General features: G+C 35.1%; 1 protein-coding gene across 1 annotated transcript in view; it reads left to right on the top strand.

Annotated features, from left to right (window-relative positions):
- The first annotated feature begins 6,718 nt into the window (after positions 1-6,718).
- The window catches only part of LOC110107007 (diacylglycerol kinase 5), a 28,623-nt gene continuing 8,944 nt past the window's right edge, over positions 6,719-26,397 (top strand). Inside the window, exons 1-7 of the mRNA XM_020837135.2 lie at positions 6,719-6,965; positions 15,679-15,874; positions 16,017-16,139; positions 16,293-16,421; positions 25,154-25,239; positions 25,404-25,527; positions 25,870-25,918. Of these exons, the coding sequence (XP_020692794.1) occupies positions 15,692-15,874; positions 16,017-16,139; positions 16,293-16,421; positions 25,154-25,239; positions 25,404-25,527; positions 25,870-25,918 (694 nt within the window). The 5' untranslated portion in view covers positions 6,719-6,965; positions 15,679-15,691. The remainder of the gene's footprint in view (positions 6,966-15,678; positions 15,875-16,016; positions 16,140-16,292; positions 16,422-25,153; positions 25,240-25,403; positions 25,528-25,869; positions 25,919-26,397) is intronic.

Raw genomic sequence — 26,397 nt, 5'->3', positions numbered from 1 at the left:
TTCTACATTTTTTTTGGGTTTCCAATATATATATATTCTACAATTTTTTTATGTACATGCTTGATTTTTATTAATAACTAATGGTACGGGCTAGAATATACGCGGCGATAGAGTTAAAATTTTTCGTCTCAATGTTGTACGTATATCCAGCACGCAAATATAAAAGATATAAAACACAATGATTTTTACGTGAAAAGCCTTGGAAAGGGAAAAACCACACCTACTTGAAAAAATTCAACTAGTGTTTGCTTGAGTTACAAGAGGTTGACTCGTCCTTAAAATTTATGACGATAAGATTACAATAATTAACTCCCGGGTTAAAATTCAGTTGAACACGAATATAAGAATGATGGTATAAAAAAACTGGTGTCCATTATTTATCGAAGAGAGTTCTAATTTTACTTGGAAGTTGGACGGAACTACGGCGTCCCTTGAAAGTCGGGCGGAACTCCGGCGGTGGTCGAGGAGGACCTTCTTCCCTCTTCTTCTTCTCTTCTCCTATCTTCTTGCTTGGGTCCCCTCTTAAGAGAAATGAGAGGCTATTTATAGTTTTCTAAGGATGGCACGACCAATAAATAGAAGGAAGATCAAGGGTAAATTGGGAGTGGTTTGAATGGACGGCCGATATTGAATCCCTAGATCATGGATCATTTATTGAGCATTTGAAGGCTCTAATGATATCAAAATTTGACAATCTTGAGCTCGTTGGATTCGTCTCGTCGAACCGCTTGATTCGACTATAGGCATATCATATTTGGAAACTGTTTGGTAATCCAAATTATGGATTGAACCTTCCAAATGTGCTTCAGGTCTTTGATTTGTACTCATTTGGGCTCATATTGAGTTTAATTTGGTGTTATTGGGTTTGTATTTTTGAGATGATCAATTCGACTATAAGTTTACTAAAATAAAGTTTACTAAAACAAAAGTTTAGATGGACCCAGATGTAATTTTGAAGTTTCCCAGCTGATTTTGTCTCGAGATTCATGTCTGTTCAAGATAATTTTTTGATGATATATTAGTTGCCCCCCTTATTTTCAGACATCGAAGCTCTATAAGTCCAAAAATACTTGTCTCAATATTTTACATTGGCCAAATAGCAAAAAATTATGCTACAAAAATTATAAATTTTGACAAACTTAATCATACCGTTCAGCTCCTAAAACGTCAAAATTGAGTTTGAAACATTGAAAAATATGTCTGGGAACCCCAAATATGTCCGATTTGGATTGTTCGAGCCCTAAATCGAAGCCTGGATACGTTTATGCGGCCGAACCGACCGGTCGGCTGGCCAGCCTCCAGTGGAGCAACCCGCACGTCCATGGGCTGAAGGGATGCGCCCCTCTAGGCGCATAACAGTTATATGAATTTTTTTAGTGGGCCCCACTTAATTTTTTTTTAAAGGGGGTTGCGGCCATAGCCGCCCCCTTATAATAAAATTTTTTTATTTTTCTAACTTTCTTATATTTGAGTTATTTCATTATTTTCCATATGTGACTTTTCCTATGCAAAATTAGTGTCCATCTCCTTCTGTAGAAGTAAAAATTTTTCAGCATTTCACATTTCTTTCTCTCCCAATTTTCTTCTTACTCTAGAGGTATTCCGCTGTTTTTGATAAGTGGCATCCTCTATCCAAATTCATTGCCCTTCTTTAGTATAGAAGTAAATCTTTTCTCCTTCTATTTTTCTTGTATTTTTCTTCTTACATTGGAGGCATTCAACTATTAGATATAGGAGACATTCTCCTATCAAGCTTCAGTGTCATTCTCTTGTGTAGAAGGAGCTTTCTCATCCTTATTCTTCTTTTGTGTTCTTTTTTTTTCACATTGGAGGTATTCCACTGTTAGAGATAGGTGACATTCTCCTATCAAGTTTTAGTGCCCATCTCTTATTTAGAAGAAGTTACAATGAGAGCTTACTCTCCCACTAAACTATCTTTGATAGAAGAAGATCAAATACTTCTTGCATGTAAGGGTGATTTGAGAAGATTTGGTGGTAATAGTGCTCTGGAGGAGAACCAGAAGTTATTAGTAAATTGAGAGAATTTCGATGTTATTTGAACAGAAGTCCGTCGATGATGGACGATCAAGTGGAAGTCCATTGGCAGTCAACGATCGAGTTGAGAGTTGAAGGAGAAAGTTCGAGGGTGTGTTACTATCAGTAGTTCAGCGAGAAGCCAATAATGGCATATATAAAGTGAAGGATCGTTGACAAATATAAAATGAAGAACTGATGATGCTGTGTGTCTAGTGGCATTTTATTACGGCAATATGTATCCATATTGAATTGTGCCAACATCAGATATCCTTGAGTTAAGGGGCCGAAGCAATGTGTTATGCTAGCATTTTGGCAACACACCAACATTGTTAACTAAGTGGAGGCCTGATGATGATCAGGTTTAGTCCTTTGTTTGAAGAAAAAGTTACATGAGATGATTTAATGCGTAATAGAGAAGATGTCACTTGAATCCACCAAGGATATTTAACCATTTTAAAGTTGCTTATTGCTTGATGATAATAGCTTGTATGAATGACGCCACTGTATTTTTTAATTTCAACGTCTAGTGAGAATAAATATACACTTGAATATGATGTTGGATTTATGTAACTACATTGATATTATATAAGAAGTTGATAACTTATCCATCGGAGGAAGCTGAATTGTTTATGCATCTTTGATAGATGCTTTGGTATATTGCCCCCAATATTTTTTGAGGCATTTTTAGACTGTTAAAGTCTTTATATAGTGATGATTTTATCAATCAGTTTCATAAAATCTTTTTTTTATAGAGAACATTATCCACTCATAGCATTGCTCGATGATGTTGAATTCTGTGAAAGAGGTCAAGAGAATTCATCAAGAATATATGACCTATCCGATTTTGTATGTTAGAGCCTTGCTCGATGACGTTAACTTATATGGAAGAGGTCGAGAGAATCAACCAATGATGCAAAATCTATCCGAGGTTGTATATCAGAGCCCTGCTCAATAACGTTAACATATGTGGAAGAGGTCGAGAAAATCCACTAAGGATTTAAGGCCTATCTAAGATCGTATGTCAGAGCCCCCGCTCGATGACGTTAACATATATGGAAGAGGTTGAGTTAATCTATTAATGATGTAAAACCTATATGAGGTTGTATGTCAGAACTGTTATCGATGACGTTAAACTATATGAAAGAGGTCGGATCGAATCCCACTGAAATTGATCATCCAGTGATTGAGACATAATAAAGATTGTGTATTTCCCAAATCATGGGTAAATAGATTATATTCATCGGTATTTTTTTATTATCATTTTTATCCTTTTTTGGGAAATTATGTGGTAATCCAAATTATGGATTGAACCTTCTGAATGTGCTTCGGGTCTTCGATTTGGACCCATTTGGGATCAAATCGAGTTGAATTTGGTGTCATTAGTTTTGTATTTTCGAGACGTTCAGTTTGACTATAAATTTATTGAAATTGGAGTCTAGATGGTCTCAGATTTAATCTTTGAAATTTCCCATCCAATTTTTATCGAGATTCGTGCCTGGCCAAGATAATTAATATTTTGATGATATATCAGCTAATATATTAAACATGAACTTTAGCATCATAAATTTTGTTAACACGTAACAAAAATTATAACTTATTTTCTAATATTAAATTTACATTAAATTAATATTTTTTTGTAATTTTATAATAATAATAATAATAATAATAATGTTTTAAATTCTAACAAAATACATTTAATGCATGCATAATTATATTAATAATAATAATGTTGCATCCAGGAGTATTCACGGCGGTAGAGAAATATAAAGTTTATCGTCTTAGCATTGTACGGGTTGTATGATGGTGTCCTGCTCGATGACGTTAACCTATATAGAAGAGGTCGAGATAATCCACCAATGATGGAAGACCAATCCGAGGTTGTATGTCAGAACCATGCTCATTGACGTTAACTTATGTGGAAGAGATCGAGAAAATCCACCAATGATTTAAGATCTATCTGAGGTTGTATGTCAGAGCCCCTGCTCGATGACATTAACCTATATGGAAGAGGTCGAGAGAATCCACCAATGATGTAAGATCTATATGAGGTTGTATGTCAGAGCTCTGCTCGATGACGTTAAACTATATGGAAGATGTTAGATCGAATTCCACTTGTATTGATCATCCAGTGATTGAGACATAATAAAGATTGTGTATTTTCCAAATCATGGATAAATATATTATATTCATCGGTATTTTTTTTTTATCAATTTTATGCTTTTATGAAAATTGTTTGATAATCCAAATTATGGATTGAACCTTTTGATGAGCTTCGGGTCTTCGATTTGGACCCATTTGGGCTCAAATCGAGTTGAATTTGGTGTTGTTAGGTTTGTATTTCCGAGACATTCAGTTTGACTATAAATTTGCTGAAATTGGAGTTTAGATGGTCTCAGATTTAATTTTTGAAGATTCCCACCTGATTTTGTCTCGAGATTAGTGCCTGGCCAAGATATTTTTTTTGATGATATATCAGCTAATATATTAAACATGAACTTTAGCATCATAAATTTTGTTAACAGGTAACAACAATTATAACTTATTTTCTAATATTAAATTAATATTTTTTGTAATTTTATAATAATAATAATAATAATAATGTTTTAAATTCTAACAAAATACATTTAATGCACGCATAATTCTAATAATAATAATAATAATAAAAGAAAAATATTGTTGGAAGACTATGTGTTTCGTTATCCACCTTGCTATCTTTTTTTTTGGGACATTTAGGCCATTTAAGGCAAACTCACACACGCAACGTATACACATAGACTCGAACCCTGAACCTCTTAGTTGGAAGCCTAAGCTCTCAACCAATAGGCCAAGGAGAGTTGTGTACCTTGCTATCTTTACTTGGTAAAAATGCAAAACAGAAGGTTCGGAGTAGTGGCAATATTTACAAAAAAAAAAAAATCTTCCCTTCTTGGTTTACAAACAATAACAACCACAATTTGTTGGAAAAAAGGAATATTGTCCACATCGGCTTCCATGTCTTCAGCCGCCTAAGAAATAAGAAATTCAGTATTCATTTTAATTTATTATTTTAAAACAAAAAAAAAAAAATTCGATTAGTTATTTGACATTTATAATCATATATTATAGGAGTATTTTTAACTGAGGGGTGGTATTTCTTAGCCAAAACGGTGGAATCAATTTCTCTTTTGAGGGTTGACAAAATAAAATTAAAGCATACATAATTTTAGGCGTGAAGTAGATTTTTTTTAAAAAAAATTTTATGTAAACTTATTTATGTGAGGATAAAATAATTACAATTCTCATTTAATTAAGCCTTTATTTGGGACAATTTTCTTTTAGCTTCTCAAAGCAACTTTTTAGAATAAAAAATTTAATTTCGGTACTATGAAGTTGTTTTGCCACAGCGCTGTATGCAGAATTCATAACTACTGTATAAATAAAGACTCCAATGCTATGATGGTAGTTTCTAGTGTTCTTTCGCTCAAAGGCTAGTGCCGTTATGCTCACAATCTCAATACTGCAGTGCTCCAATTCAAATAGGAATTCAAACATTTCATTTTAAAATATATTTTCATATTTTGTGTTATTACACTACCCAACCAACATTGCTGGACCATTATCTGACCATCCTCATCTATAGTCATCCAACCTTCATCCACAATGCTTCAGACAATTATTATTTAATTGCGATCCTATGATCACCATCACCCAACAAAAGTCCTTCGACCATCGACTCTTCGTTATGGCCGTCAACCTCCATTGCTTAACTAAGATCATTTTGACCACCATCAACCAATTATAATCTTATAACTATCGTTGTTCAACTACAATCTTTCGAGTATGATCATTCCAATCACCTTCACCTGACTGCAGTCCTCCGACCATTTTTGTCCTAATTACGATCCTTTGAACTTTGACACCTATATTTGATCATTTAAACCACAGTCATTTGACTACAAATATCTGATCACCATTTCTTAACTACAATCTTTTTAACATCCATTAGTTGACTATGCTCCTCCAATGATCTTTGCTCGACTATGATCATTGGACCTCCTTCACCCGCTATGATATTTCCAATCACCATTTTTAGATTACGATCATCTAACTACTACCACTTGACTCCAATCCTCTGGCTTTTATAACTTTACTACAATTCTTCCAACCACTTTTTCTAACTACAAATCTTTAACCTCCATCAACCATCCTCCAACCTCCATTTACACTTAAATGTATCATATTCATAATATTTGCAAATCACTAAATACTAAGTATTTCTTTTTTAATATGTTTCATATCAGCCCATGAAGACTTTGTAACAATACTTATCTAAATATTAAATTAAAAATTAGTATTTATTTTAATAGGATTCCAAGATTGATACCTTATTATTCAACTATTAATCAAAATTATTTTAAATTATAGAATATATAAATAATATTCAAATAATTTTTTAATAATTTTATGATATGAACATATTTCAATCTAAATGTTAATAAATTTCAAATAATTTTCAAAGCTAATAATTTGATATATAATATTCTTATGAGCCAAAAACTTTATTATTCTACCGGAGCTTTCATCAAATTTTATAAATATTTTGGTCCGCATAAAAGTTGCATACTTCACCAACAGCAACAGTTCCTTAATTTTTGGCATCAGGAGGCATAGAGTAAAAGTTCCTTTCAAACCAGAACGCCGCATGCGACGAAGTTCATCTCCGCCGTTCAAAGGGGACGGACCCAAAGGCAATTCATTGGCTGAACGACGATGCCAGCGTGTCGCATATTTTATTACGATTGCCCGCACCCATATTCATCCCTTTGAAGGATCTCACATTCTCCATTTCTTTCCCGGGTTCTAGATTCAGGAGGGGAGAAAGGAATCGCGTGGAGGCGTCGGAATTCTCCGTGTGTCGTATTCCTTCCATTAAAAAAATCTGTATTCAGGTAAGTTTTTCAGTTTCATCCTAATTTTATGCTCTTAGGGTTTTATCTGCTTGATTGTTGGCGGAAGCTTTTGATTAAATGAAAGTCTTTTGGATTTTTTGTTGTTGCAAGATCCTTAGTATAGCTCTTTTTCGATTCGGATCTGTATAGGACAGGGGCTATTCATTTTTGTTTTTTTGTTTTTTTGGGCCTTTCTGGATGAGTAATGGCGCGTGCAGTGGTTGAGTCTCTTTTTCGCCTAATTAAGCATTTTTGGAAGTCTATGAGATGTTGTTCGAGTAGACGTCATGCGGAAGAGCTCCTTGGATGTTTTGGCATATACGATTCTGCTTTTCGAACGTGAGTTGAATTATTGAATCGTATGTTTCCATTGTTTCGGCTGATATCAGATCCAGCAGCAGCTCCACTGTGATTCTGATATTAAAATTTGCGGGGCGTTGGGAAATTTCATATCATATTTTCTTTTCATATGAAATGTAGTTCAGTGGTAACTATGTTGAGCTCTTTGCTTGTGTTTTAATTTGATATGATTAAATGGCTTCTGTTGATAGTTTATTAGAATTAAATTATAGTTTGGTTTGTTAGAAACTAGTGCATGCGGAGAGAAATGGATTGCTCACAAGGAGAAAGAGACAAACACGAATTGGAAGATGGGAATCACTTGAGTAGTCAAACCTCTTGAAAAAAAAAAGGTTCAAACGACCCCTTTATATAGTTCAGCCATACACGCAGCTATCATCGCATTGGCGCACCAATATTAATATCTCCCATCTAATGCATGCAACATAATTATAAAGCTTTTTCTAAATTCATGCGCTAAGATTCCTTGAAGACCATGGATCTAGAAATGCTTCAACATGTCATGGAATTGGTTTGCAATTTCCAACAATCCCTCTCAAGCCAAAATTTTGGCTCCATCAATCATATTAAGAAGTGTCTTCTATTTGATGATTTGCTCCAAACTAAAAGTTTTGGTAAAAATTTTAGCAACTTGGTGTCTGGTCCTAATGTGCTCCATTTGGATAGTTTTTATCTTTTATTTGATCTCTAATAAAAGGGAAGCAAGCTTTGATGCGCTTGTCCCTTTCATGGTGCATTGGAATCCTTGCCGAAGATTTAATTGATTTGTTGTCTGCATAAATTTTTAGAGCTTCACTTTGAGGGCTCAAATGTCCTTTAATAGTTTCCTTAGCTATATTGCATGGTGCAAATAAGAAGATTTAGCAACATATTATGCTTCAATTGTGGGAAGATCTAAATTAGATTGCTTTTTTTAGTTGCCTTCAAACATGTCATAGTTGCTCTTCCATAATATCGACTTAATTCCAAGTAGATGTAATATGTTTTGGCTTATGCATGCTAAATATTACATGCTTCCAATTAAGCATTTGAAACAGGTTGGATCCACCTCCTTGCCATCACCAATATTTGATAATTTGATAAAACACTTAATTAGCATGCCTAATGATTTAAAACAACAACAACATAAAGCCTTTATCCCACTGCATTGGGTTGGCTGCATGAATCCTTTTTCTCTGACTTGTCAATGATTAAAATTTCATTCAAATCTAATAAAATAATCATTTTTAATTATTTCTAATCAAATCTTTTTAGGTCTACCTCTACCATTCTTACATAGGTCGAATCTAATATATTGACTCTCCTAATGGGGTCATCAGAAGGCTGACTTTTTATGTGACCAATCCATCTAAGGTGACTTTCTCTAATCTTATCTGCCATAGGAAATCTAACCTTTTCACATATACTATCATCTCACATTCTTTCTCTAAGTGTAAAACAACTCATTCAACTGAGCATCCTCATCTTTGCATCACTCAACTTATTTTTATGCTTCTCTTTTAACAACCAATATTCCGAGTCATAAAGCATTGTAGGTCTCACCGCCATCTTATAAAAATTTTCCTTAAGTTTGAGGGGTACTTTTCTATCATACAATAGTCCTAACTCCTAATGCATTCCTCCACTTCAACCATCCAACTTGATTTCTACTAATAATAACCTCATCTATTTCACCATCGCTTTGAACAATAGACCCGAAATATTTAAAACCTGCACTCTTTTAATGGCTTGATCACCCAATGTCACAATCCCACAGCCATATTTATTACTAATACAATTACACTCCATGAATTTGGTTTTAGATTTACTCAAAAGAAAACTTTTAGACTCTAAAGTTGACCTCTATAACTCAAATTTTCTTTCAACTCCCTCTCTAGTCTTATCAACTAGAAAAAATATCATTAGCAAAAACCATAAACCATGGTACATCCTCTTGAAAATGTATGGTAAGAACATCCACGACTACATCAAAAAGATTACAATAATATTTTTTTGAGTTCTTATGAATTTCTTTTGTATAAGCTTCTTGTATGATAAGATGCCTTGCATCATTCTCCTTCATAGAAAGTAAGCCATTAACCTAATGTTTGTGATTTTTAACCCTTGCACCATGGTTGAATTCCTCAAATATAAGTGATTTATTGCCTATAATCTATAATCATCTACATCAAAGTAAGAAACTAAGATTTCTTTTGTTCTTAATTATGTTCATGTAGATAGAAATTTCATATGGTAATTAGATGTAGCCATTTTGATCGAACTATGCGTCAATTCTTGCACTCTATGCCCTTGGTACTTGTTTTAAGTCATATTAGGCCTTATTCAAGCTATATACATTTGATTCATGGCCATCTTTTATATGGCCCAAAGATTACTCAACGTGTATACTTCTTTGATAAATCCATTCAAGAAAGCAAATTTTACATCAATTTGAAAACTAGGTCAACTATATTTTGTAACAATATAAAGGATCACATAAATAGTTTCCATACTAATGAAATGTGAAAATATAAAAATTCCAAAAATCAATGCAAATTTAAAAGTCAAGAAATGGACATCACATTAAATACATTAAAATATTCATTATAATATGAAAAATCAATAAATTATAAAAAAAATCTCAGAAAGTCATCAACCTAATGAATCAAATCAGATAATAAAAGTAAAAATAAATAACCAACACTCTGTCAATGAAGTTTTTAGGTTGGACTTTCTCGAGCTGCCGGGCTATGTGTCCTAAGGAGACATTGGTACTCGTGTCCATTGTGACAACGCCACGAATGAATTTGATAAAATGTAAACATTAAATTATAAATTTAATAAATCAATAATAAACCAAACTTACGCAATACGAGGAGCATCTTGGTATAATTCAAATAAAAAATGCAATAAGGTACACAACTTTTTTATTTCAAGTGAGGCGTATGCCTCACATTTGGTGAGGCGCACCTCACGTTATTTTACATGAGGGGTACGCCTCTTATGTTTAGTTTTTTTATACAAATAATATTTAATATAGAATAGTACTAAATATGCCCTTACTCACCTTCACTCACTCAAGCACACATGGCCATGGGAAATTCGAGCGCCTTATCCTTCCTTTGCTCCTTCCATGCTACCACCAGTCACTCCAGCACCATCGCCACCACTTTCCTCTCCTCCTAGCCAAGGTCTCTTAGTCCACAAGGACCTCCTCCTCCTCCACCTATTTTTTTTCTCTAGCCCATGACAATCTTTTAACCCTAATTTTTTCCTTGCATAAATATACTTTTTTTTGCATAGTTTAGTTAGGGTTTTTATTTATTTGAATATTTTCGTGTTGCCAAATTTATTAGAACGCTTCATGAAATCTACAATATATCATAGAAAAAATTCGGTATGGAGATATAGTGTTTTAGCCATTGTTGGAGGAGAGAGAAACTTATTGTGCTAAGCTTATTTGATGTTGCCATGTTAGGCAACATGGGAGTTATTGTGCTAAATTTATTTGATGCCTCACTTTAATTTTATATATTATGTTATTTTTATTTCATTTATTATGATACTTTGATCATTTCATGTTTTGCATCACACTTTGCATAATTTGTTATTTGATACTTTGTGGCTTACGCAGCTTGCTACTTGATATATATGTAAATTGTTACTTCTTATTATTTTAGAATGTTAATGTCAATTTTTAATATACTAATATGTTATGATGTTAATATATGCTTCTTACTTTCTTTTTGACTTTACATAAATTTTACATTATAAGGCTTACTTCTTAAAACTTCTTGAGGCTTACCCTTTACCTCATGGATGATAAATGCCTCAATACTAAATTGAGAAATTTTTATACCTTGGTTGGGGATTTTTGGTATGTGGTAGACTAGTAGACAATGCCCAATAAGATTCTCGAGTGATGGCCTTGACCAATAGGATTCATTCATAAGGAAAAGGATCTAATCCCATGATACCTCATGTATTGGACGTAATTTTCTAGAGACAGATTAATAGGACCTTCACATAAGGATTTCTCAAAAATGGAGGGGAAAGTGTGGGGGCTTACTGTGATATCCCTGGGTTTAAGGACAAGTTCCTTGTGTAGTGAGAGTTGGAGTGAAAAACTCTAGTGTTGAGGTCATTGTGCTGGTTTGCTATTATGAGGTGTTGTTGTTCAATTGATTAGCAAAAGGTGGGATGGTTTTCACGGGTGTCAACAAATTGTTGTGAGCTAGAATATAATGAGAATATAATGATGGTAGAGACTAAAAGGTGTTCTGATCTTACTTGTGAATGAAGATTCCACATACAATTAGAAGAATTAAATGCAGTACACCATACGTTGGAGCCTAAGCTAGTTCAAACAATTTTATTAGTCATAATAAAAAGTTACAATTTCACCTTTCCCTAAATTCGAAGTTGTGAGTACAATGTAACAAGATTTAGACTGGCAGAAAGTATCATGTGGTAGCATAAAGAGTTTGGAGGTGTTGAGTTGAGAGAGGACATCAACCATTGATCGTCGAGATGCAATTGATGTTGAATGATCGAGGGTGGCTGGTGTGTTCATTCTCCTAGAAAGAAGGGGGGGGGGGGAATCAATGAGTCATTAGTCATTTGAGGGTGGTTAGTGCGGTTGTTCCTTTGGAAGAATGATAAACCATGAAACTAGGAAGGCAACAAAGAAGGTCGGGATAGGAACAAATCAGAGATAATCGACTGGCCCTCTTGGCTTTCCAATTCTCTTTGATATATGAATTTTGTCTTTACTAGAATATGTCATGAATATGTAAAAATAAAATTTGTGATTTCATGATGGGTATTCTGATTATTTAAATCAAAATTTACCATATAAAAATCCAAATTATATGGTTCAAAGTGCTTCATTCCTTGAACTTGAAAGTGAACAAATGATCCTACCTAGTGGTTGGCTTAAGCAATCGACCAGGGACTGGCAGTGATATTCCAATGGTGCCCATCATTAGCAAAGTATATGTTTGGTAAGCTTAAGGAACCATTTCAAAATTCTCAACAGTCAACACCATAAATCCAGTAGAGTTGATGGATTGGAATTTCTATGGTTGAATTGTTCGGAATAATACTGACTGATGTTTTGATAAAGTTTAAGGTTGCTATCAAGTAACAACAATAGGCAGCAATCTTAGTATTGAAGCATTTTGTCTCTTCGAGAGCAATTAAAAACCACAAACGATTTATGAATAAAAGGCAAAGGGAATTGCATTTTTTTGGGATATCATTGAAATAAACTGTGGCCTTAAAAAATAACGATGATAGAGAACCTTTTTTATGATTTAATATTCATCTTCTCGACATCAATTCAATGCCATAGACGACTTGCTGATCATTCATCTTTAGGTCGCATAAACACCATGAACCCCATATTTAGGTAGGTGAACTATGCAAAGTTTGAGTTTTGGTGTCATGGTCAAGATGAATTTATGTGGCACATGATGTGCAGCTTGAGGAAGGAGAATGGGACTAGTGTTGCCCTGGACCTTTGCGAACTAGACAACTTTTTTCTAGTTCGGCTATTTCAAGATCTAAATACACATGAATTTTTGATGTTTTTGATATCATTGAGTAAATATGCACATTTCATCTCCTTACCACACCCCTACACCGCAGTGACAGTGGTAACAACATTCATCAGGGAGGTGGTTAGACTACATGGGATTCCAGAGTTGATACTGTCTGATCGAGACAAAGTATTCCTCAGCCAGTTTTGGAGGGAATTGTTCAGGTTGCAGGCCATTATTCTCTAGAGAACCACCACCTACCATCCTCAGACGGACGGGCAAACGGAGGTGGTAAACCGAAGTTTGGAGACTTATTTGAGGTGTTTTGCTTCTGAAACACTGAGTTGGTGGGCAAAATGGTAGTTTGGGCCGAGTATTGGTACAATATATTGTACCATTCCACTTCTCAGATGACCCCTTTTAAAGTGTTGTATTAAAGAGACCTCCCACACTTGGTGCACTTTGGAAAGGGGAGCACATCAGTTTCCTCAGTAAAACAATACTTGGAGGAAAGGGATAAGGTGTTGGAGCAGTTGAAGAAATATTTGTACAAATCATGAAGAAGCAGGAAGATACACATAGGAGAGACATACAGTTTGAAGTGGGGGAGAAAGTATTCTTAAAACTATGACCTTATAGGCAAAGGGCAGTGGCCAACAGGAGGAACGAGAAATTTGCCCCTAGGTACTTCGGCCACTATGTGATTTTGGACAAGATCGGAGCAGTGCCATACCGTATGAGGTTACCCCCATCAGCCACCATACACCCAGTCTTCCATGTGTCCCAGTTGAGGAAAGCTCTAGGGGAGCATGTAGTTAGTGCAGAGTTACCAGCTACACTGACGGAGGAATTGGAAGTGATCTTAGAACCACTAGAGCTAAGAGGGGTAAGATCAGATAAAGAGGGGAACAAGGAAGTGCTTATTAGATGGAAAGACTTTCCCGAATTCGATGCTACTTGGGAGCCCTATGAGAGGGTGAAAGATCAGTTCCCTTCATTTCACCGTGAGGACAATGTGAATATTTGGGAGGGGAGTAGTGTTAGGTCGCACTGAAACCGGTCCCTAGTGGACCGGTTCATGTCTTATCAGGGCGAGGCCCGGGGGGGGGGGGGGGGGGGGGGGGGGGGGGGGAGGGGGGGGGTGGGGGAGGGGGGGGCGAGGGGGGGGGGGCGGGGGGGGGGGGGGGGTGGAAGGTGAGGGAAAACAAGGAGAAAAAGAGAGAGCGGCCCACATCACCTAATTAACCCCTTGCTTTGGAGGAAATTTCAAATTAGGGGAGCTGTTTAGGGATTAAGCTTTTATCCTTTTGCTTTAATTAGCCTTTTGGGACTAGGGTTTGTTTTTCATCTTGAATTTGAAAGTTGATTTGAGATCTAAGATTTGTCTTGTGGGCTCTAGGCTTGGCTAGAGATTTGGAGAGTTGTTTTTTCCTCTCGAATTGAAGGAACTTGTATCGTGTGCTGTACTTTTTCTTCATTTAGTGAAATCTACTATTTCCTCTCAGATTTTTCCTGGTTTTTACTGTTTTTCCTTGAGATTTCTGCTGTGTGGTGGCTGCTTTCTCCTGAAAACAGCAGTTTTTCTGCTGGTGGACTGAGGACTCTTATTTCCTATCACAATCCCATCAATAAACATAATTGATTTCGAAGGCACTAAACTTCGTTAACATGCCAAATATTGGTATGGAATTAGATGTCATCCTTCAAGTTATATATGTAGCATATAAATTTCTCCAGTAGTTTTAGTTTAGTGCATATTAGTAATTTTTTTCTTGCTTCCCCACTTTTTTAATCTAGTTTTGTCATTGATTGTAGGCATGCTTATCAACTCCCATGTTTCTTTCTTTGTGATTGCTGGTAATATCTTTGTTTTGGATTGAAGGTTTTGCAAATTATTTGATTTATTTATAGATCTATCCTGGAGTAAGTGAAATTTCTTATTATTTGAGGCACATGAATTTTTGCTTTTTATTAATGAACTTTTTTTAGCAACAAGGGTTTTGGAGTTTTAAAGCTTTTGACATCATTTTTGTAATAAGGATTTTGGAGTTTTGTAATTAAAGGCAATATATTTTTTGTAGCAAGCCTATTAGAGTTTTGTATGATCTTTAGTTTAGATTTTGTTTAAAATATAATATTCTTTTACTAATTATTTAGTAGGTTAATTTTGATTTTGATTTTTGTATTTATTATTATTTATTAAATAAGAAAATATAACAACATAAACAATGTAATCTTGCATGCACTTGCACTACCTAAAATACCTTATATTTAACTTTGGTGTTAGCTTTAACTGTTATTTTTTATCATGTGACCAAATTGGATTAATTTCCAATAGTCGAGGGACTAAATTGAGGCAATGCTAAACTCTTAGACTAAATTGGGTTGCTTAAAGTGTGAGGTTTGTTTTGAATTTTCTTTATAATAAAATATAATGTCATATGTATTACATAAAAAAACTTTTGAATCGTCTAAATAAAATCTAATGTTATTTTAATTGCAATTATATTTCTATATTTTATAACTAGCATGGTTGAAACACTTATTGTCACTATTACAAATGTTGTGGAGTGTTTGAGGTATGTTCATATCCAATATGGATTCCGAAGGCTTTTTGAAGTGCTTTTAATTCATGTTTCTTAACTATTAAATAGGACAAAGAATGTCGCTACTTTGTGGTGTTCTACTTTACCCTTATCATCACAACTATTTATTTTTTGCACAAATTATTCTATCGTGGCTTTTGTATTCATCTGAATTAGCCCGTTAGTAGCAGATGTCATAGATTTTTTCTTAGCTGATTATCAGCATATTATTTGACTGTGCCTACACAGGTTAGATACCAAAATGAATGAGCATGTATTAAAGGAGTTTTATATACCCAAATACATTATTGTACCCGACTCAATGGTTGAGGAGCTTCACCGTCCACCTAGTAGTCCTGTAGTAGTTTTCATCAATTCAAAAAGTGGCGGCCAGCTCGGGGGTGATTTACTTCAAACATATCGTCAGCTTCTCAGTGAATCACAGGTTTGATTTTCTTAGGACAAAGAGTTCTCTGGTACTCATCTTTCTGTTCTGATAATTATATGAAATTCAAATGTCTCATGCTGCCCTTAACTTGATCCGTATACTGACAATATGAAATTTGTTTTTTTGATAAAATATCTAGGTTATTGATTTGGGACAGGAGGCTCCTGATAAAGTCCTGTACAGACTCTATGCCAATCTGGAAAGACTCAAGTCCAATGGGGATATTCTTGCCGCTGAAATTGAAAATAAGCTAAGACTCATTGTGAGTAGAAGCTATGATCGTAAAATTTACTCACTTCTTTAGTAACATTGTTTTCATTTGATATTTACTGTTCGTTAACTTATGCTGTAAACATTGCTTCCATTTACAAATATTCCAAGTTTGCTTGCTGTTGACTTGCTGTGCTCTGGTTAGGTTGCAGGTGGGGATGGCACAGCAGGTTGGTTGCTTGGTGTCGTTAGTGATCTGAAACTAAGTCGTCCACCTCCAATTGCTACTGTGCCTTTGGGAACTGGAAACAATCTTCCCTTTTCATTTGGCTGGGTAGGTCAAGCACAATTATTTGTTTGAAATAATTCAATTTGATTGTCAAAATTTTAACCTTATATATATATATATATATATATAGACCACTATCCTTCTAGAAGGATGGACCTCATTTTCATTTCACAACTTTTACCTTTTCACATATACCCTTTTAAAGAAATAGAACATTTATCACAAGGTGTGTCTTAGCACATTTTGTGCAATACAAGGTGTGTCTTAAATCACTGTTTAAAATTAAGCAATACAAGGTGTGTCTTAGCACATTTTGTGCAAAAAATGCATTAAGATGCATGCGTTGAGGCATCTATATGAGGTGCATTTTAACCATACAGCTTGAAGCACATGCCTCAAGTTTTTTTTTTTTTTTTTTAATTAAATAATAACAATTAAACCTAAATCTAACTTAACCGGGCGCATGCTCCTGATATCGGGAGGTGAGAGCTCTGCTAAATGTTGATCATGTTCTTTTGAAAGCCACTTAGTTTCCCTTGCTGGCAGCCCCCTCCACCGCTGACGAAGCCTAGCATTGCTGATGCCACCACTTGCTTGTCCTCCTCTTTCTACAATCCAAGTTTCTCTTTCCTCGACGAGTATTTTTTCACCTCAATCAAAATTTTTCTTTATATAAAACTTTAATTTTTTTTGTTTGAATAATTTCATTTTCCTCACATGGCTTCGTTAGGTTGTTTGCTTATTGGAATGTTTTCTTGTTCTTATTTTTTTTTTTAATTTTTTTTAATGTTTTCTTGTTCTTATTTTTTGATCAATTGTTCCATTTTAGGGTCTTGAAGAAAATGGTTAGAGGCAAAGAAAATCCACATCGGATCATAAGAATGACCTAACGTGGAAACATAGTGTTCAAGTTGACGTAGAAGGAAACGATAAAACTTATGTATATTTGAAGAACAATTATTGTGACAAGGTGATGAAGCGTGTTGTAATAAGGATGAAGGAATACCTCTCTAGTTCTTTTAAATATGTGGCACAATGTGCCAAAGTGCCATAAACAGTTAAAGAGGAGATCAATTAATATATGAATAAATCAATAATGTCAAAGCATTTGGTGCAACGATAGTATGAAAATAGAGTTGATGTTGGCTCGTATTATGGGAGTGAGCGTAGTGGTTGAGACTCATCATCTTCATTGCCACCAAAGTCTAGCAGGAGTGCAAGAGATCTCATAGATCATTACATGGTCAACCTAGAGAATGGTGGGCAAGGGGATAGGCCTTCTGCATGTCAGAAGTTGTCCCTAGAGACTGCTAGGGAGGTACACAAACAATTATGAATAGTTATTTGCAAATTTTTTAATGAGAGCCCTATACCATTTAATGTTGCAATCTCCTCTTACTATTATAACATGATTTGGTCCATTTGAGCTTATAGGTGAGGCTTCAAACCCTTGTTCATGTATGATTTAAGAGGTTTTGAAGGAGTTGAACAACAAAGAGAAAGTCTTGAAAAAAATTAAGAGGACTTGGAGCCAAATCGGGATTGATGTGATGTCTAATGGATGGTTTGTTGTTTGGATCAAAAGTTTGTTAATATATTGATAAATAATTAATTTGTCACTATTTTCTTGAAGTCAATAAAAGCCTTTGATCAAGTGAAGAATGTTGAGTATATTTTTGGATTACTAGTTGGCATCGTAGAGGAGATAACAAAACACTTGTTTGTATAAATTGTAGTAGGCACTGCTAGGGCTTACATGACTGCAGGGGTAAAATTTATGGATGGGAGAAAGAACTTATATTGGATATTTGGATCTCATGTGCTACACATTGCATGAATGTCATACTTGAGAAGCTTGGTGAGCTACCATAGCATAATATTGTTTCAAGTAAAGCCGACAAGATCAATAAATTCATATATAGTCATTCATGGGTTTTGGCATTCACGAGAAAAAAATTCAAAGAAATATATCCTAAGGACTGCTATAATAAGATTTGTTATAGCTTACCTAACAGTGCAAAGTATGTTGGAGGCCATGCAGCCTTTAGATGCTATGTTTACTTCAACTTAGTGGTTGAGTTGTGCTTGGGAAAGAAAAGCTGAGGGAAAAGAGGTTAAGAAAATTGTTTTAAATGAAAGATTCTATCAGAGTGTATCATATGCATTTATGTAATAACAACAACTAGACTCCCAGTTCAAGTATTAAAGATGGTTAATGCTGAGAAAAAGCCAGTAACGAGTTTTATATACATTGTAATAGATGAAGTAATGGAGCTGATTGCCCAAATTTAGGAGGAGAAGATGACAGTCATCAAGAAAAGTGTGATATTATTGATGAAAAATGGGAGCCACAGCTTCATAACCGTTCACTTGTTGGAGGCTACTATATGAATCTTCAATTTCAATATGCAGATAATAAATCAACAAATCCTGAGATAAAATTTGGTCTTTATCATTACATGGACAAGTTGATTGTTGATGCATCTAAAAGAGTAAATGCTGATATGCAACTAGTACCTTTTAGAAATAAGAAAGGCTTCTTTGGGCTTTAGCAAGCGAAAAAAATAGTTGCAAAATGATCTCCAGGTAAATTATTTTAGTTCTATTTTCTGGAGGAATTTTTTTGTTTCAAATTATTTCTTCCAATCATATTTATTTTTTCATATTTTGATTGAGTGGTGGATTTAATTTGGTGACAACACTCCAAAGCTACATCATATTACTGTTAAGGTTTTGGGATTAAAATGCTCTTTATTCGGATGTGAACATAGTTAGAGCATGTATAATTAAGTTCTTTCCAAATGAGAAATTATTTGTCAGTCTCAAGGATGAGTTTTTTGGTGTAGATCTTGTACAAAGTCTTGAGGATGAAAATTTATGGAAGAAATGTTTGAAGGATGACGAGGATCCATTGCTTTGTGAAGGCATGTCATCGGATGACGAATGATTTGTGGATGATGAAGTTGAGGTTACACCATCTGATTTATAAGAAGATTTTTGTTGGTGATAGAATAAATCATATGCATTCAACAGAAGTCTAACAATAAAAAAACAAAAAAAGATATATAAAAAATTTAACAGATTAAAAATTTAATTATTATCCTCATCTTTCTATTAGCTACTAATGTTCAGGGAAGAGAAAGATGAGTGAGATTAACGAATAATAAGAAGATTGGGAGATCTTGGACTTCACCAATGATGAGACAGAGGAAAAAGTTATTTGCTACAACGATGGCTCAAATGAACACCCCTTCAGTGATGACAACGCTGATGACTTTTTATTTGTTATCATATTGCTAATGTTTTCTTTGGAAGTTTAATGTTGATGAGTACGAAATTTGGAATTATGGAACTAATTTTATTATAAAAATAGTTAATGTTTACTTGGAGTTGGACTTGATATTGCATGTTACTTTTACTTGATTCTTATATTTTATGTTACTTTGTCATATTGATGTTTGCACTACAGTTCTATTTCAGGTAAATTATCACCAATTACTTTACATCTTGCACAATTTGTAACTTTATATGTAAGCCAATTTGTTACTTCTTAGTACATTAGAATATTAAAATGTCATTTTGTAATATATTAGTTGGTTATGATGCTAATAAGCCACTTCTAATCTTCATTTCCACTTTACATGATTTTTAGATCGTGAGGCTTAGACCTCAAAACAACTTGAGACTTACTCCTTGGTGCCTCATGGATAGAAAGCATATCAATACTCAATAGCACAATTTCAAACCTTGCTTTGAATTATTGATATGTAAAGTGAGTTTCAGCTTTTGTTATATAAAAGGAGGATAAGGTAAGCTCGTGTAACTGCTCATATGCTTCTGAAAGAATAATAATACGACTTATATATGCTCATGTGCGCAAGCATGTTCATTCACATAAAAAAAAGTACATATGGTCACATCTTAGACTCAATAAAGTATTTTATGAGAAATAATTGTGAATTGTGTTTGTTGGCTTGTGACAGTGATGGAACAATAATTGAGAGGTAATGGGAGGAATTAAAAGAGATCTACAAGATGGCTTGTGCTGAAAACCCTTGAGAGAATCATTTACATATAATTATTAAAAGCAGCAGGTTGATGCATTAAAGTGTGATTCACAAGAAGGAAATTTCAAGTGCACGCACCTCCTGATGTGTTTACACAAATTTATTTATTTTTTATTTTCCCAATCCCAATCCAAAGATGCTATATGTGATACAAAATCTTATGTTTTATTAGTCTTGTGCGATAGTTTAATTAAAGCTTATGAGATATCTTAAAATATAACATTTTTTTATAAAAATATTTCTAAGAATTAGGTAAATAACATAACAATTGATTCTCGTTATCTTACAATCACATCAATATTTCTAAAATCATGAATAATTGACCTAATTTGATTCAAAGAGGTCTTAATTTGTGCACTTTCTTGATAGTGGTAGTTGAAGAGAAGTTTGGTCATGAACAATGACTTTAGCTTGAATTATAAACCTTCTATTGTAGATCTCTCTAAAACCTCCATCATTGTCGCTTCTTCAAGAATAGAGGGAAGGAGAAGATTATTGATTTTTGTTTTTGACAAAAAGTGGTTAGATTGGATTGATAAACCTGATTAGCTAATTTCTGGTCGGTTCAAGTCATAGAGGGAAGGAGAAGATTAGATTTGACAAGTGATAGAGATTGATTGTTGTAGTGGGTTGCTTTTTGATGGAATGTAAAATAATGTTGTTCTAGGCGACTTAGAAGTATAAACTAAGAGAAGCTAAAAGGGAGGCATTAAGAGAATGTACAATTTTATGTTGTTCAACTAGGTGATGCATGCTTATTGTAAGCAAAGGGAATTAGGAGATCTACTAAACGGAGGAGGTTATAGTCTATGGATTTGCAAGCTTACTTTCTTTGATTTTAATCTAATATAGTTTCTAGACTTTAGCACAATCTCATTCGTATATCGTCCCATGAGTATTTATAGGAATTGAGTTGATTTCAGGTGGTTTTCAACTGCGCAATGATTTGGGAGTCATGATCGCTCGACTTTGGAGATGGCAGTGATTGTAGGCCATGTGGCAGGCTAGAAAAAAGCTTGATTCCACTTGATGAGCATTGGATGGTCACATGGTGTGATTGGTGATGATATGTGAGAGCGATAGAGAAATGTGGCTAAGATGCTTTATGCAATTTTTAGGTCATGATAGTTACTTTGCATAAGTAGCTGACACCTCCTAAGATATTGGAATGGTTGATGATAGTTGCCGCGACATCAGGAAAAAAAGTTAGGATATTCCAGTATGTAACTCGCCTAGTTGGGTTCCAATCTTAATACATCTACAAGGAAATTCAATCGACAGGTGATTTCACTTAGGTGGCAGGGTGATGTGTTGCAGACAATAGAACCTTAAGACCAATTGAGGGGCCATTCTCCAGTCCGATCGACAAAAAGAGTGAATCGGGTTAAAATTGATTTTTGGATCACGATTAGCTTGATCTCTCAAGACCTCATTCTAAATTTGGCTGTCTTGTATGAATAAATTGACCATTCCAAATGCAAGCTGGCTGATATGTGGAAGACTCTTATTAGGCATGCTAAATGAGTTCTTAATTAGGCATGCTAATCTCAATCTAAGACGTTATATATGAAATATTTTTTTTTATTTTTTAATTTATATGAATAATTTTGTTTTGATCAATATAACACGCGTTCCTCAATCATTCTTCAATTATGGTTCATTTCAATTTGCCCTCCATTCTACCTTTTCATAAATACCTCATGATGTGTTTGCCCTAGAGTTCTTCTTTTATGCTTTGCTTCGACGAGTAGCTACACTCCTACATCTTCAAGTTCCTCGGTCATTGTTCCAAACTTGCATTATTTTGCACTTTAATTTATTTTCTACAGTTGCTTGATTTTCCATTTGGATACTAATTGCTGCTCAACCTATATAAATGATTGTTTTTCATATTACGTGTTTATCTAATTGTTGTATTGTACATGTTTGTCATTGTTGGATCTGCACTCACTTATGATTCTCATCAGTGCACTGCAATTTCATATCATATTTGCATTTCTGCCATCACTAGTCCGCACGCTGCCACTTGTAGGATCTCCTACAATTTCTTGCATTGCACAATCACTGACATTGCAAAATATACTGTTAGTTGCTATCGTGTATGAAGCCAATGCTATCTTGCATGAATTCACTATTACTACATATTAAAGCTTGCGTTGCCATGAATGCTGGTTCATGAAAAGTTGACATTCACATCAACAAACATTGTGCCCACTTTGCACACTTGGCGATGACTTGCTTTTCATTTATAAAATGTATTATTATGTGAATGATGTCTTGGACGACTCGTGATCCAATCACACTATTGAGGTTTATTGGCAACCATACTTTATTTTGGAGGATCCAATCTAAATAAAAAATAACTAAGCAATGATTGGAAGCATAATCATTGTTGACCTGCTCTGTAAAAAAAAAAAAATAGCGATCCTACCTACTCCCTGCGATCCCACGACGCGAGTCGCTGCCAGAGCACGTCGCTCCCCTGTCGCAGCACGTCGTCGCCTCTCCTCGCACGACCGACGTCATTTCTCCCCACGATCCTTCGTACGACTCGTTCGAGTCGTTAAAAGCCCAAAGCGACATCGGGAGGGGTAATTAACTTTAGGGGCTTGCGCCTATAGGAAACCAGAACTCAGATCATAAAGTCCTCACAAAATGAGGGCGAAATCTCTGGGTAGTGTCTTATCTACAAACCCATCTGCCTTCCAAAATTTACCTCGGAACTTAGTTCGTTAAAACTCCCTCGCCGAATAAGAAAAGCGAGCGGAGGCCGGGGCCGAATTTTCGGAGCCCACAATTATATATGTTATTGGCAAGCAAACAAAGTGTGATTGAACTCTCAATTTACTTCTTATTTTGAGATATACTCAATCTTTTATCAAACATATGGTCTACCTATTATTTACTATTATTTTGATGGTCTCACACGCCACCACTTACAATACTAACCGTCATTATCCCTCACTCTAAGTACATCTTACAATACTAACCGTCATTATCCCTCACTCTAAGTACATCTTACAATACTAACCGTCATTATCCCTCACTCTAAGTACATCTTACAATACTAACCGTCATTATCCCTCACTCTAAGTACATTTCTTCGATGCTTCAAATCCCAAAATTCACTATCCAAAAAATATCTGTAAACCGTGCAACCTCTCATCAGTCAACTATAAACCACTTTGAACAATTACCTGTAGCCACCTTAGCACTTTTTGCTACCTCTTTGACTAGCCTTATCTTCCCCATCCCTTAAACCCCATTTTCAACCGCTGCATTTCCAAAGCCTCCACTAAAATCATTGCCAAACCACAACTAACCTGTCTACCTAACTTCAACCACCATTACTTCCATCCTCTCTCTTAACTCAACATACCCTTGCCACCGCAAAGCTTGCACTCATCCGAACCCATCTACTTATCCCATCCAACTTCATATCCATTGTCGACCATCATAAACCCATCTCTCCCGAACTTATAGCCCACACACAATAGACCCAATACCTACCCTTGACTCTCCAGTCCACTCTCCACTTACTATAGCTTTACATCCCAATCTTTCCCATTAACCTTTAAGACCCCAACACACCTCTTCAATCCAGTGGCCTCCATTCCAAATTTCCACCATCCACAACTAACAATCCCAGTTGTGCTTCAAAGTGCATGCATTGAGTTGATGCATCCGGTTGAGTAGATTAGTATTTTTGTCCTAGTCGAGTCATCTCTGATCTAGATTGATGTCTTTTGTCTTGAGTTGATGCTATCGATACTATTACTTGGAGGACCTACAAGAGATATCCGTATGCCACATACTAACCAGTGCCTCGCCCACCTGCTTTGTGTCTGCCATTCCCAACTCTTGAGGGAAGAGTTTTTGCTGCCCAGGAGAATTATGAAGTCGGGTTGCTCCCATTCATGATTAGTTGCGTCAATTATGTTACATTGTATTAGCTCTATGATTATTTTTTTGTATTTGCTTCATGATTAGGTTCTTCTCACATATAAGGAAGTGCATGGATTGTAATGAATCAAGTGATGGATTAATGGGTTAATGAAAACCCTTCTCCACCTTACTATTTTTCTAACCGCTCCTCCTTTCTTTCCTTCTCCATGTCTAGCCAAACCATGGTTTTGTTTTTTTCCTCTCCTAGTGGCAGCCTAGGGAAACTCTCCTCTCCACCTCTTCTTCTCTCATTCATAGCGGCTGCTAGCTCTTCTCATTCTCAAACCTCCCTTCCCTCTTCTTCCTTAATCCTTTTCCATGCCACACAACTTGATCACCCACCACTTATCCTCACCACAACACAATAACAAGCTCTTCTCGGAGCAACATATGCAACAATCCCATTTATAATAGCTTTCATTAAGCTCTCTTGACCTCCTCTCCATCTCCAAGGCTGTTTTAAACATGTGAGTGAAAATAAGATGCGGTTGAGTGATCTGCCGCTATCAGATCAAGCTTGACTTCCAGGACATAGGTTTCTTCTTTACTTCATTGCATTATATAGTAGTTTGAATTTAAAAATCTTTTGTAGATACAAAATAACTCTTATTTTCATATGATTTTCATTTTGTCCCAATGCAATGACAGTGAATGTAATGTTTAAAATGAACAAGAGTGATTATTATCTTACTTCTAGTAGATGTTTGACATTTATGATGTATGATGCGGCAATTTATAATATGATGCACTCTATTATACATGCAGGGTAAGAAGAACCCTGGTACTGATCGTCAATCTGTGGAACATTTTCTCTACCAAGTAATGAATGCAAGGGAAATGAAAATTGATAGGTGGATATGTGTGACGATTAGAATTCATTTTGACTATAGAAACTTTGTTGTTTGCTTATGCAACTTATTTGATTATGATAGGCCCAAATGATTAAAAAATGAGAGCGGCTGCTTGGTACAAATATCAAAGTCATTTATTATTTCTTTATTCTGTTCTATTTCAGCTGGCATATAATCATGAGAATGCGAGCTCCCAAAGAAGGCTCCTGTGATCCGATAGCTCCTCTAGAGTTGCCACACTCTTTACATGCATTTCATCGTGTCTCACACACAGACTCTCTTAATGTGGTAAGTCGCTGTTTCTCTGCTGTGACAAATGTAGCATCTAAACCCTGAATGGATTTTTTTTGCTAATTATTGCTTGCTCTTGGAAGCTTTATTTATAGCCTTTCTTGCAGTGGGTAGACCAGTAGTCATGGTTGGGTTGCCTATTTTCAGATCTTGTATTTTAATATTAGTAAAAGCAAACTTAAACAATCTATCTCTTGTTTCTTTTCTATTAATATTTTAAGCATGTCGCCCTTGTATCATGGCTGCCATTTCATACCAAATATTTGAACTGGCTGATTTAGTCAGTGCTGTTATGTTTTTTTCAATATAATAATTTTACTTCCATTTTTCTCCTCTCAGGAAGGTTATGATACATTTCGTGGTGGATTTTGGAACTACTTCAGTATGGGTAAGAGTTTTCTGTTGATAGCTATTCAACCAATATAAGTAATTATCACTTTTAAATTCATGACTTTTTGTTGTCTTAGTATGGTCAAGATGCTTTTAACTGACGTGCTAATTGGGCATCTAACGTCTGTCTTCTTGAAAGTTTCATCTTGCATTAATTAAAGTGAATAAAGGTGTACAAAAGAGTACATGCTAGTATGGAAACTATTTCTCTGTCTTCCCAAGACAAAAAACAAACAAAAAAGGGAAGAACTATGATATCTGGAACTATCCATACGTGAGTACAACCAAAAATAAAATAAGAAAGCAAGGAAGAAACAAAGAGCCCCTTCGTTGATAATGTGAGGTCCCTTATGTTAGTGTATTGAGGACCAACAAACAAGCAGGAAACTACTGTGGGGGGGGGGGGCGATATACCAAAAAGGGTGTTGAAACAGTCACAAGGGATGGTTAGTATCCTAGTTCTCTGGCAGAGGTCTT

The sequence above is a fragment of the Dendrobium catenatum genome, unplaced genomic scaffold (assembly GCF_001605985.2).
Source record: "Dendrobium catenatum unplaced genomic scaffold, ASM160598v2 fragScaff_scaffold_716, whole genome shotgun sequence".
Taxonomy (NCBI): domain Eukaryota; kingdom Viridiplantae; phylum Streptophyta; class Magnoliopsida; order Asparagales; family Orchidaceae; genus Dendrobium; species Dendrobium catenatum.
This window is presented reverse-complemented; position numbering and strand designations above follow the sequence as displayed.